The sequence below is a fragment of the Tenebrio molitor genome, chromosome 6, assembly GCF_963966145.1.
Source record: "Tenebrio molitor chromosome 6, icTenMoli1.1, whole genome shotgun sequence".
Lineage (NCBI taxonomy): Eukaryota > Metazoa > Arthropoda > Insecta > Coleoptera > Tenebrionidae > Tenebrio > Tenebrio molitor.
This window is the reverse complement of record NC_091051.1, coordinates 6601100-6616312: the sequence shown is the minus strand read 5'-3', so window position 1 is coordinate 6616312 and position 15213 is coordinate 6601100. Positions and strand designations below refer to the sequence as shown.

The window sequence follows — 15213 nt, the reverse complement described above, 5'->3', positions numbered from 1 at the left end:
GTAAAACTAACAGGAATACAATAACTGGTGATGGAAAATTTGGTTTCATTTTCATATTTAAATTTTAACAGTATCAGTACGTAAATATATTAATTTTTGTTTATGTTATTTTGTATTTGTCTCTGTTTTACTTAATTTATGTATGTAACTTATCTATGCATCATATTTTTATCACTTTTAATAAATACAAGAACTGTGCTAGTACCTAACTGGTGTATGTGGACAGCTAATTTGTATTTTTAGATGAACTGTAATAAAAACTTTATATCATTTTGTAATAATGTTTTTTTTTTGTACCTGAATGTTCCCCAAAAATTCATTTTTAATTTAAAATTCAACAGCATAATTAATAAAATATCTTTCTGCTTGTTTTTGCTTTAATAAAAATAATATTTTTTTTTTACCCATCCGTAAAAAAAAATCAGTTAAGTAATCAGTTTTATAACTTTACATATTTAAATATTTGAAGAGAAATGCTTGATTAAACATCGAAGATACATATTTATAAAGCCAACAAAAATTGAAAAATACGTTTTTATCTTAAATTACGATTATAGCAATAAATTTGTCAGATGAATAAGTATTAATCTAAAAATAGTAGAGAACCAGATTACTGTACAAATGTATATGTAGTAGAAGTAAGAAGGAAAAAATTGTCAAATATTGTCAAGTGGACAATTAATTGACAAATGGATACAACCAAATTTACATTAGGAAAATTTTGTTTTCCCGTCTTTGTTTTGCAACTAACTGTATATATCGAAACAGTAAAGCTGCACAGAAATTTTGGTTCTCGGACTCTTGTTGTCATTAAAATGTTTGTTTTTGTTATGTTCGTGTTCAGTGTTGACATAACTTCCGCTTTTTCTAATACATTATTTAATTATTATTAAATTTCCAATAAAAATCTTTAAGGTTGATTAAAAATTCGGTTTTCACTTTAAAAGTTCAGAGCAAATAAAAATCTTGATATTATCTTACCACAATGAAAACGAACTGAAAACATTTCATCAACTCCTAATTAATTTTATCGTTTTCAATCTTGAAATACATATTTCTAAACTTGCAAAACTTCATTAGCTAATAATATAAAGTAGGTATAAGTGTCATTAATTTTTTTTTAATAAAGATTGTAAATAATGAATGCTATCGTAAACAGATGGCCTAGTTGTGCTTGGACAGGATAATAATAATTATTATAATTTTGTCTTTTTATTCTTTCGTATTTTAAAATCAAATCTATTGTTTTATTCGTATTTTACTTGATTTCTATTTTGAAAGCAATTATTTAAAAGCTATAATTCAACGTTAAATGAGAAGATATTTTCTCACGCAGTGCTATTAACGAAGAAATGCTTAATTTTACAAAATTTGTATTCTGAATTCTGATGAAACAGCACTTTTATTTCTTTTAGCTGCCTCATCGAATTTATTATTTTTATTGTATACCTATATCGAAAGTTGCGTTATACTGGTACAATGGTTTCACATTTTCATATTTTATTATTTTTATTGAACGTAAGTAAGTTGTTTGCATTAGAAATAACACGTTAATTATGATAAAAAGTTAATTTATCTCTAAATAACAAGAATGATTTTATTTCTTTCGAAAATAATTTAAATAATTAACACCTATTGTAAGAGAAGTTTCTGCGAATGGTTATAATTAACAGGAAATAACAGTGTAAGTACTTCACTTCCAAAGATAACTACTCTTAAGTTTATAAAATTTTCTTACAGTATCGTGGAGGAATTTCCATCTGGAGGGAATTCAGATTCGTCATTTTTCATAATTTAGTAAAAATAACATTTATTTCTGGTTGAGACATCAGGAGCAGAAAATGACATTAAGTCCGAAATGCCAAATAAACCTACAGAAAAGTTGATTTACTTTAAAATAAGACACAAATACACTACAACAAATTTTAAGGTTAATTTATTAAATAAAAAAAAATCAATTAAACACTTTACTTGTCGGAATAATAAATTACTTGAACAGATATTTTCTCTTACGCAGCAAGAGCTTTTCCAGCAGGAGCTCTTCTGTTGGGAAAGTTGCTTTGACAGCATCATGCAACTTCCGTATTCTTGTGCAAACATTCCGTCAAAAATTTTCAAACAAATAATTTAACAATTTTTAACTGTGAATTTCACACGTTAAAAAAATAGTAGGTCATGTTTTTTGCTTATCTTTGCTAATCTAGCTTTGTTAAATAAATTCTATCGAGTCCATAATTTTTAGACTCACTCTGTATAGGCATTAGTTCCAGTCAAAGAGAAAAAGCAGCACTGGACTGCGTGTATAGTCGTTTTATTTGACTTGGATGACTCTTGTCATAAGAATTATATTTTATCACGTTTCTTTCATTTAGGGCACTCCGCTCGAATATTTTTTCAGTTCTTACTTATTTTTTAATTTTTAACAAAAATTTTGATAATGTGGTGATTACCGTAAATTAAATGTCAAAAGATTTATGACCAAAAATTCTTGTATAACAGTAATGTGTCTTTTCCGGTTCATTTAATTACTAATTAGTAACAAATCCGGAGTAAAAGAGGGAGTAATGACTATACTTACGTCTATAATGTGTATAATTAATTTGTTAGCGTAAATTTATCCAATATAGCCAATCGATAACCAATTAAAATTCATATTTATAATTTTATGAGTTGATTGACCACAATTTTTTGTTTTAATTTGATGCTCACTGTGGTCTCTGACGCCACAGGACACTATATAAAATATGTTATTTTTACGATTCTTTACATTCTAAAGTGACTGGCCGAAACTGTGATCCGGTAAAGCATCTCAGTATTTTTTTAAAATGCTACATTCACTTGCAACATGAAAAACGTGACATCTTCGGTACAAAAAACTGTGACATGAATGCAAATCCTCGGTGAATGTGCTGAAAATATTTCCGATTTCTTCCCAAAGATGCTTTTTTACGTTCCGCATTCAACAAAAATCTCGACCATAATTCGCTCTAGACTGCGACAACATGCAACAGAACGACACGAAAACATCCACAATTAGAAACCTTTTTATTGTCGGAAACTTGTCTGGGTATGTCCTGATGGACAACAGAAAAATCGTGCCATAGAATTCACCTCACGTAAAATTAATGAGCGGAGATGTAAAGACAAAGTGGACATTGGCGTTGTAAAAAACAGCTTTCTCTGACCGTGCTTTGCGCTGTACTTGATCTGCGCTATCACATCACCGATGAAGTAAAATCATCGGAGATTTACACCTTTTTAATTACCTTGCGGGTTTCATGTGCTCACATTCCACGCCTTGAGCCATTTTGATGTAACCGAAATTGCTGCCGAGTGAAATTTTAGGCGATAAGTGATGGGAAATGTCATTTTGTCGCGCATTAGAACAATACAACAAATTTGCAAAATTAGCAGTTTTAATGCAAAACCGGCGATCACAGAGAAAGTATCATTTTCCACTTTAACCTTAGCCTTCATCATTTCAAAAACCACCTGGCACATCAATTTAATTAATGCACGTTTGAATTTATTACGGAAATCCCAATTAATACATTTCATGTTGTCAACATCACGTTTTGCGAATTTTGGAAGTTTCTAATAACACCTTACTGCCAACTTCTCCAGTACTCATTAGTTGCGACAATTCCCAGTAATTTCCACTATTACTTTCACGTGCATTGGCTAAATTCGCTAAATATTGCAAGTGCCGTTTGATCTAAATTTGCATTGGTAAAAAGTTACCAAATCTGGTAGGTGATAGGGTTATAACACACATTTGACCGTTTCATTTATGTATCACTCGTGTTATATAACAAACTGCATTTATTATGCAAATGACAAGAAAGTCTATTCTTGCGGGGAAAAATTAAACGGTGCAATTTAAAATGCAACAATTAAACCGAAGACTGCGTTGCACTCGCGGATGCATCATTGTTCAGACCGGAAGGAAGGGATGGTGTGTTGTTGTCTTTTGGTGTGAGTATATAACCGTAAGAATCCGGAGGTTGCAAGTTAGTCTGCAGAAGGAGGCAGGTTGGTAGTGAGTTAACATGTTTGGTGGAGTGAGAATGAGGTTTATAACAGTGGTAAGTGATTGGCGCTTTACTTCTTGCTTTGCAAAGGTCAAGTCGGGATTAGCGCCGTCCATCGCTTTGCCCTCGACTGGACTAATTTTTAATAATTATTGCTGAGGCGAAGAATGCGGAAAGGCTCCAAGCAATGAACAAATAATTTAGAAAATTGGCTTGATGTATTCTTTTTTTGTTCAGACAAATTTTTAAAATGTGGTGTGATTGTCTAATTTCAATTTTTTTAATTCGACACTGTGAGCGAGGATAATCAACAAATATAATTTTTAATGAAGAAAATTGGCTTAATCTCTTTTTTGTTAAGACATTTTTTAAATTTAGGATAATTATTTAATGTCAGTTTTTTTAAATTAGATGGTGTGAAACGCGAAATCGTGATTTGTTGAAATATCAGCAATAATAATCATAATTATAGTTGAAGTTTGGAGGGTTCTAGGTTGTTCGGAAATGACAGCGACTTTGTAGCTACAGATTTTAGTGTCTTTAAGTTAGTTAAATAATTTATGAGTAGACATAATAAATGACACTCATTGGACCAGTGGTTGGTCAGAGACATTTGAAAGTTATATTTTTTTTATAACGGTTATAATTCGCTTCTGTTGTAATAGATTTTTTTAAAGATATTTCATTTTATTTTTTCATAGGTTAGGAAAGGTAGACATTTCAAAATCAAATAATTAGGAAAAAAAAATTAACAAGCCGACTACTGTTCCAACATAATGGCCTTAAACCCTTTACTACTTTTTCCAAATAATTCAGGTTTTTTAATTTAGCATTCAAATAACGCAATAACAAATTCTGAAATATTTTTTCATTTCATTTATAATATTGTTATTACCATCTTGTGGATTTTTATACTTGAATAAGAGATCATAAATTATTTAAATGCACATCTTTAAGGTAGCTTTTGATTTAGTTTAACAAGAGAAGCCTGAAATAAATGTTGTTTATTTTTTGGCGGTAGGAGGTTCAAAATTCAGCCAAAATTTCATTATTTTAGCTTATCTGGGTGGTATAACACGACCTCCAAACTGCCCTTGATAGAATAAATTATTATAATAAATACCTTGAACGTAAGTAACACTAACACTTGAATGCATTACCAACAAAAAGGTTATGATACCTATAATATCTTAATGCACTGCCAATAACTTCTGCCCAAGAAGTGAGGTTATCTGGGTCAGGGAATCCATTTTTTGATTACTTATACCAATGTATAATAATTTATTTATGACACTCGTACTTACAAAATACTGTTTTAACTTTGCTTCGGTAAAATGAAATTGCTCGTTAATTTAAGAATCGTGCAGATTTGTAAAAACTTCAGACACGCTCTGTTCTAATTTGTTTTTTGGAACGGACAGTTGTTTGGAAATGTGATTTTTAATGCGAAACGAGATGGCCAAATCTAACACTCAATAATACTTTTTAATTAGCACCAATTGCAAAATCATTAATTACTCCCGGAAATTTCAGGCGAACATGTGTTCCAAGTGAAACGCTGGAACATTACCACAAATCAGATTTATTCGCTTGCTAATTTTATTGCTACACGTTCTATCTAATAAATAATTATTCAAATTAGTAAGGCAACAACAAAATATTTTGAATATTTTAGCATAATTTCTGGAACAGTGGTGTCACAACTCGTAGAACCAGCTCCCGAACTAAACCTTTTCTTTTGTGTTCGTTACAGTTAAAAATTGCACAAAATTCTGTTCCTCGTCATTTTTCAAACAACCTTGATTGAAAAAAACCAGAGATATCTCTGGGAAAGCGATGTGAACGAAATCTGCATATAAAGAGAGGGCAGTACGAGACGCATTGTAATTGATGCAATTTACGAATTTTCGTGATAACAATAATTGAAACAACAATGCTGACTCACTGAAAAAATATGAAAGTGTTAACTGTTTTGCATTACACAAAAGATTTCCTGTTTTGATCATCTCGAAGAGCGACTAACGTGCAGATTCTTTCACAAAATATCGAAACTAACTTAATGGGTTTTTACAAATAATGATAGGCTGGTATTGATAATCTGCGTGTTGCCGTCAATTTTGAAAGTACTCTAAAATTGTGAAACGACCGAGATCACAAGAAGTGCTTTACCAATGCGAACCGTCCCACTTTTGTGTTTATCATGACGATCATCCTACACCTCAAACCTACTCGTGCTATCAGTTTTTCAAAATAAAATTTCTTATGTAAGGACTGTGTGTGCCAACAACATACACGATTTCATGAACACTCCGTCAAAACTGTATTAAGTAATCTAACATTGACACGGTAAAGTACCGCGTTACGATAATATTTTTTTCTTAATTAAATTTCAATTACACTTGAGGACTCTGGTTGCTTTAATTTCTCCTCAAATAAAATTAAATGTCTTAGGACTTGCGACAGACGCACGCTAATCACAACTTGGTTAGACAAAGGAAATTACTTAAGTAATTATTATGACGCTTCCATTACATAAAACAACAATGCGTTATTTATTTATTCTCAAACAGGCAGCGCCTCTTTGAGTACTGTTATTAAGTCCCTCTGTAACGTAATTTTTACCAGTGAAAGTAAAGCTTTAATCGTCTCCAATCATTATTATAAATCAGCTCCATTGATCTCCTTAATGATGGAAAAATCTAACGAAGAGATTTATTACTCTTGCGAAGGTCAGACCAGTTTGTGCACTTCTCACAATTTCTCTCTATCAAAGGATATGCTACCTATAATTACTCTGGCCGGGGCAGGAAATCCCCCTTGTTTTACCAATTTTACCAGACGCCAAATCATTTTCTCCCAAAAATACAACTGCTTTCTCTTTGCCTAAACATGTTTCAACCCGAGAAAAATATTTTTGCTCTTTTACAGGACAAATGGGGTAATTTCTCTTTCAATCATTAAAATAAAACTATTACAGATGCTTCTTTCCCTCATTAATTACAAATTAATTAACTGTAGATCTTTCTTTGTAAATCGAGGCAGTTCTTGTGATAACTCTCACTCGACTCTAGAGGTCAACAGTTTTACTTGAGAGACTTCAGGTTTACGTTTTTATTAAAATCGAATTTTATTATCGTAGCTTTCCTTGCGAGAACTGAAACTGGAATGGCTATTTTTGATTTATGATAATGTGAAAGTACTATCGGGATGATGACTGGAAATGCTGTTTTCTACTCGTACTAAAATTTCTGACAACATTTTATATTGCACAAGATTGCAATTTATCGCTGACTTTGAGAAGGAACTGATACCGCAAGACAGTCAACACCTGAAACTATAATTTAGTAGTCTCAGCTGTTTCATTTACATATTATACGGTGTGGTCAAACAATTTGAATGCTAAGTGGTCGTAAAAGACGAATCTCGAGTCGTAGATTAGCTCACAGTTTTTGCAGAGCAGTCTATATGTATCAATCTAAGAAGTGATTTTTATTTTGCTACATTTAGTACTCCAGAACTGTGGTTTCGGATTTTGGTTATTTTTCGTCTAGAGAAATATGTTGATTATTTCTTGTACAGAAATATTTAATTTGATTTGTATTATCTAAAAACAACACAGACATCAGATACGATAGTCGAATAAATTGCTAAGATACTCCATAATAAAAATAATTATGAGTATTATCCATTCCCATCATTATCATTATCATAATAATTATTATAATTATCTACTATAGTCGGAACTTTATAGATGTGGATTGGGGACTTGTCATTAGGTTGGCACTACCAGGAAAAGTAACTAGGCGCGCTTATAAATTATTTGGAAATTATGACAGATTTCTCACTAAGGTAAAGTTCAATCACAAGTGTATGCGACCTTGAGTTTGACAATCCACATCTAAAACGTTTTTACATTATATTTTTTTCGTAATACAGTTGGTTGAAAAAAAAAAAGGGAAACGAAAATTTTCCTAATGTAAATTTGATTTTGTCCATTTGTCAATTAACTGTCTATTTGACAATACCCATCAAATAATTTTAAAAAATGTCATTGAATTTTGACGTTAATTCTAACCTATCTCTCGTAAGAAGGTTTCACACTATGAAAAAATTGTACAAATGTGTCAATTTTATTCTGACAGTTCCCGTTTTTTTTTTTTTACAACCAACTGTACATAAATAAGTGTTAAAGAATGAAATAAACAAAAATACGTGAACACGATTTGCTTAACTAATAAAATTATAAAAGCTTGAGGCAATACTTTGCCCTACAATGATTTCAAGAACTTATCACTTTTAAAGTTGCAGCATCTAGACAGAACTTTTGAAAAAAATGTAGCAGTCCAGACCGTAAAATCCTTTCACGCATTAAGAAATACATAAAATTTTGTAACGAGTTTAATAAATTGAGATCACCTTGCCGCAAGGATTCGCTGATATATGTATATTCGTGGTTATAGCTCTTTAACGATAATCTGTTACCACTTTCCTCATTGTGGTTTTAGATAATGTCCAGTCTCTGTTGTGTTACATATAACACTTTCTCCAGAAGCACAACATTTACTGGTCAATAAAATCATCTGGAACCAGTATCGAATAATTTATAAACAAAACAAGCTTATAAATCTTTGTCATCCATTGACAGACTCTGACGTGAGTTACATAACGTGTTGCACATCCATATTCATACTGATGTTTTTGTGTACGTTAACGTGAAAGTATTAGAGATATGTTAGTAAATCTAGACATCCTTGATTGGCATTGAGAACTTTGATCTGTGTCCATCATCAGTCATGCATATTCCAGTTTGTTGCTACGAGTGTGTGGTAGAAAGTAGCATGTCAGTGAAAGTCCGGCAGATGGCACTGGATTACATCAACTGGTAACGTGCCTATTAGATAAATAGGGAATCCGGAATTATTTTCACTTTCTTTCGTGTTTACCTTGCCGACCGCTCGACGATAAAAGTCTAGGCAAGGCTGACAAATCGTGCTTAATATCTTGATAGCGCGAAGCTCACATAAAATTATGTCACATTCCCATGCAAAAGTACTTTCTAAATGGTCCTAACGTTGTTTCAGGTGGTTGTCTTGTACCTCTCATCCGTGAGCGCCGGCAAATCGGTGAAAAAATTCAAAGACGAGTCGTCCATCCTCAACAAGAAGCTGATCGGTAAATCGAAGTCACCCCCTCCGGCCGTGATCGCGATCGAGATAGTCGACCCCAACGAAAACAAGACGTCGAAGAATTCGAAGAGGACGATCGACTCGTCCTTGGGGTACGGCTATCATTCGCCCGCGAAGTACCAAGTTTACAAGTACTCCCAGCACGACATTCCGGCTTACAGAGGCTCCCACAACCTCTTAAGTGGTGGGATTAAGTCGCACAATTTCGACTTACAGAAGTCAGTCTCGTACAATTTGCCAAGTCAGAGTTACAAGTCCAACTTGAAACAGTACTACCAACCTGGAACCACTCTGTATTCGACTGTGAACAGTCAAGGACAAGTTGGGGGTTTGAGCTCGCACGTGCCTCAACACGGGAGCGAGCCCCAAGTTCCTGTGATCATCCTGCGAGTGTATCCGAGTCAGTTGAATGATCCTTCGGCGGTACTCCACCCGAATCTACCGCAAAGCCATCCGTTGTCCTCTGTGGTCAATTCGATCGATGTGCAAGCACTGCTCAGTAAATACGTCCAGAACGTGCTAGTGGATCAGCACCAACCGCAACAGTATTACCAGCAGCAGTACCAGCAGCCGGTGCAGGACTATCAGTACCAGTACGTCCAACAACCTCACTATGATGATTATTCGGACAACCAAGCTGATGGTTTATTGACGCACGAAAATTACCCCAAAGAGACACACACTAGAGTGATCTTTCGCACTGATAAGAACAAAATCGGAGGGAGTCATCGTACAGAAACTAAGACTATACAGGTGGCAATTCCGGAACAGTCATACAGTTCCGTACAGGTGGAGACTCCTCATATGCAGTACAGCTACACTAGTCCTGGGGATACTCCTCATATGCAGTATAGCTACACTAGTCCTGGAGATACTGCTCACATGCAGTATAGTTACACCAGTCCTGGGGCTGCCACTGGACAGCAATATTATTACCAACAAGGACCTGATGTGTCTCAAAGTTATTATTATCAGATGGTTCCGGAAACGGGGTACCAGCAGGTGGAGCAACAAGTGGATTATGTCCAGCCCGTTCAAAATGTCGAAAATGTGACTCCTCACAATTATCATGCGCATCAGAAAAGGAGTAAGAAAGCTAGATTTTCGAGGAACAGGCAAGAAGAGGAGAAGGTGTCAGATGTGATTAAATTAAACCCAATCAAGGCTTAAGTTTTACAAATGGTTGTTTATTTATATCGAATCGTTGGAACTTCGCAGTCGTTGCAGATTCAAAACGTTGTTAATTAAAATTAAAATTTTAAGTATTCCGTCATATTATTTATCTTCAGATTTGCATGTGTTTGTTTTTATTGAAACTGTGACTACTGTGCGAAATGAGCAAGTATTATTTAGTGATTGTAATTAGGTTTAGTTACCATAATTTAATATATTTTTTTATTTTATGTTTTATGTAAATACCAAAATACCAATTACAATAAATAAAAAGTGTACATATCAACTGTAATTACATAATTTAATGGTAAAAAGAAATAAGAGGATTTCGGAATTACGATTTCCGAAAAACTGAATCTTTTTTGATAGTCTTTAAACCCTAGATGTTTAACAGTTTTTACCTTTCGTCTTCATTTATTAGTAGTTGGCGATAGAGGTAATAAAATGTTTAATAGAAAGGTAAAACTTTCTAAGAAATTCCTATACCGAGTGTTATGGAAGTCCATGTAATAAATTTAACCATCAATAGGATTCCTCAAAATAAACATTTTTTATTTATCATTTTTTCCGCAAATTCTTCAAAACAGAGTTAAATTAAATGTAATTTGATCAATAAAATTAAAATACAAAAAACAATAAAAACTGTTAGAACAGCGGTCATTCTTTCTTTAAAAAAACTGTAGTGATTTTATCGCACAAAAACATTTTCACTCACTCTTTCGTTTCAATTGATAATTATTATACAATGAGCGTAGTGTCAAATTAGGGGTTAGAAAAATGTAAAACAAAATATCCCATTAAAAAAAGATCAATATGTAAAAAATGTTTATTTTAAAGAGTTCTATTGGTGATTAAATTTGATAAATGATTATCAAGTACCTATGTGGATAGCGAATGCGTTGAAATGCAGAATATAATTTATAAAATATTATGAGTACTACTGCGGGCAAAAAAAAGTGGGACATCAACGTCATTGTCTTGACTTTTAATGTGAAATAACCCTTATCTGATGCTAACCCTACTTTGAATTGTCATTAAGTATTGGAGATTGTAGGGAATAAGTGTAAGTAAGCACGTAGTGAATATTTATTTAATGCAAAGTCCCAATAAAAATCTACCTTTATCAAAAGAAGAGGGCATTTGAAAAGGAAAATAGGGGTATAAAATAAAATTTTAAACTGTCAGCTAGAATAGTGTCAAATTTCTATGACAATAATCAAAGGCAAAATGACAATAAAGCTTGAACTACATTGAATTTTTCAAAACTAACAGAAGTTTGATGTCCCACTTTTTTTTGCTCGCAATAGTACTATGGCGGACAAAAAATTTTGGCCGTCATTGTCTGTCAATTCAAAAAAAAAATTGTAATCCGTACTTTATTGTCATCATGATTACCGTCTTGATTATGAACGTTATTTTTTGGGTGGTAAATTTCAAAACTCAAAATTATTTTGTCATTTCTACTACACAGAACTTTTACCTCAGGTTATCTATGTACGATTGCTCTAATTTTGTTCATTCATATCGGATTTTTGGAATATCTGAGCTTCAAACAGTTTAGATTGATTGTCAAAATGACAAGAATCGGAAGTGGGGTTACGATTCCTAAAGGTTTATTTACACTTTACTTGAATGTCAAGAAAGTGACGGCCAAAATTTTTTGGCCGCCATAGTACTTCATGCAATAGCTAATATTAAATTAAAAAAAAAAAAATCTCGACATATATTTTTTTTATCATTTAGTTGTGACAACTTCTTTGTCACATTAAATGAATTTGTCATTTTATAACTTATGAGACCTATTTTAGCATTACGTTATTCCTATTTTATTACAATCTTGCAGCAAAACATTGGCGCTTTTGTGTTTGACGTAAATAGTTTTAATAAATTATCTACAGTTTAAAAAATACAAATAACAGAACAATGCTTTTTAAAATAATCATTCGAGAATTTGATGAAGGCAATGTAGGTACCTACTCGTACTATTGGGAGCATGGAATTTCGGGCAGCAATTTATTTGTCATTTAAAAAAACCCGTTGTAGTCTAAGCTTTATTGGCATAAATGTCATTATAATTAATTTTGACTGAACTTCAAAATAAACTGTCACAATTATTTTACATTTTAGTTATTGATTTCCAAAGTTTAATCGAAGACTGTTTAGTTTTCGGAAAATCACATCAAAGCACTTGCAACTTTTCAAGATTAATGAATGCAATTTGTCAAAATAATATGTGACAATAGTAGATAATAAAATGAGGTTATTAATACGTCTAGAACCTAAAGCCTATTTCACATCTTATATCAGTCAAATTTGAAGTCTGCCCGAAATTCCGTGCTCCCAATAGCGCACGTATGTACAAATGATAAACTCATAAATAATTACAAAAATGGTTGATCAACGGGTGCAGCAATGATGAGAGATTTTTTATGGTTTTATCAGCGAATGAATAAAGATCGCAATTGTTATTACTTTCAAAACAAACATTTAAAACAGTTAAGCTGTCACATTGCCGCAATGTATGTAATATATTTCAGGTGTGTATAATTGGTTGCCTATACAACTTTAAATTCTCTGCAATACATAATTTTATCTTTACATGCTACAGTGTAGAATAAAATGATTTACATCTAATTACCTTTGCATTACCCTTGTAAAAATATGAAATGCCGCTCTACAAAAAAAGAAAGCCTAACGTCAAAATATTCCAAAATTCCAAATGTGATTTATTGCGAAGGGATATGAATGCAAAGTAGAGATTGAAATTAAAAAGGAGCTAACAAAAGCAAGTCACAGCTAGTGTTGAAAGTGGTCACCAACGTTTGTTAATTCAATTTAGTAAATTGTAACAATTGTCAATTCGATTGATGACATTTATTGACAGAACTAATAGTTCAGCACTTCAAAAAAAAAAGTAGAGCGGTACAGGAAAATTTACATGTGCAAAAATTCCAAAGGTAACTATATAGATGCAAATCATTTTATTCCACACTGTATAATGTACACTTCTATTCAGAAAAAAAGCGTACAAGTAGTGAGCACAATTTTGGCTAGATTGCCATATCGTAAACCTATCTTTTAATTGTTGTTACTTAGAAACCTGTAACAAAACCCGTGATGATAGCTGGATTTGATCGATGTATTCTTCAGAGATTTTAATGTGTATAAATGTTTTGCTTTATTTATTAGGCATGTATTACCAATTATGTACTACAAACACAATTCAAGCTTTTATTCACAAATTTATGGAAAAAGGCAACTCTCAACAATCTAACAACAATTTAAAAATTTATAAAAAACAGTGTTCACACATTTGACATACACACAAAATGTCAGTAATACGTTTTCTTGGAAACGATTAATTAATTTTATTCCCATTTACAGTAGTTCTCAATACGTGTACGCTTTTTTTTTAATAGAAGTGTACATAGATATTAATTATTAAGAATTAAATATAGTCAGAATCACGAAAGAATAGTTAAATACACAATTCATTTAAATTTAATTTGTATTCTTGTACATTTGTACTCTTCAAACACATTATTTAAATCTATTTTTTTTAAATTTTAAATTAATTTAAACATCTACATCCCGGGTGTTATGGAAGTCCAAATTCATACCCGCTCATGTGTTTACACATCATCCATTGATAACGAAATAGGTACGATAAAAATTACTCGATTAAAAATACTCGAGCGATAAACAGTAAAAATAGTATTACAACACCGAGCGTTCTTTATTCAGAAAAACTAAAGTTTTTATCGCACAAAAACATTTTCACTCACTCTTTCATTTCAATTGATGATTATCCCATGGGCGAAGAGTTAAATTAGGGGTTAGAAAAATGTAAAAAAAATATTCGATTAAAAAAAGATCAAACATATGTTAAAAATGTTTATTTGAAAAAGTTATATTGGTAATTACTGACATTTCATTTTCTGATTAAATTTATTATGTGGACTTCCATAACACCCGGTATAAAGTGAACCTTTGGTAAGTAGATCTAAAAAATATATTAGAATATTTCTAAAGACGCAATCAAGAAACAAGCATCGAGGCAAACCATGTTATTTATCAATATTATAGTCGCCTAAAGCATTAACATAATTGGTTTAACCACGCCAAAGAGCTTTGTTTCGCTTGGAGCTTTTACTTTGAACCCAAGTAATGAACCAAATCTCATTATTTGTAAGTTTGTAATAAAGCTTTCAAGAAAACTATCCAGCCCTGATTAACAAATTATATTTATTTTTATTTTCTCGTATAGGTACGGGATCATCATCTTTCATTGGAAATAATTGTATATTATTTTCCTTTCTGAAAACACAAGAAAGAAAAATCCATTAACGATCTGTTTCTAGTTTTCTACAATTTCCTGTTTCTCACCCTTCTAATTACTCCTTTAATGATTGCTTTAAAATTATTTTCAATTTAATGCATACAGGTGATTCAAAGCGTCGTTACTATTGGTAATTATGTACGGTTATTAAATATGTGTTATACTTATTATATCTCCCGTTGTTCCATAATAGTAAAACATCTGAAACCTTTGCTTTTAGCTTCGTAACGTCCCAGTTTAAACTTCTCCATATATTTTATTATTATTTAATTAATAAAAGACTGGTGCTGAGCTCAGAAATAGATATTTACTCTCTTTAAAAGTCTAATTGCCTCTTTATGTCCAATTGCCTGCTCAAACCAATTTGTTGCCGTTGCTTTGTGAACGTGTTTACAAAATTACGAATTGTGACAAAACAATGCTTGTTGCAGCAGTGCATAAAACGATACTGTTTATATTTTTTACTTTTTTAATAATCAATAGG

At 32.1% G+C, this 15213-nt stretch overlaps 1 protein-coding gene across 1 annotated transcript; it reads left to right on the top strand.

Moving 5' to 3' along the window:
- The first annotated feature begins 3975 nt into the window (after positions 1-3975).
- LOC138133550 (uncharacterized) lies at positions 3976-10676 on the top strand. Its single transcript, XM_069051501.1, has 2 exons — positions 3976-4085; positions 9113-10676. Exons 1-2 carry the CDS (start codon positions 4050-4052, stop codon positions 10385-10387), a joined length of 1311 nt encoding a protein of 436 aa, XP_068907602.1. The 5' UTR covers positions 3976-4049; the 3' UTR covers positions 10388-10676.
- Positions 10677-15213: the final 4537 nt, after the last annotated feature.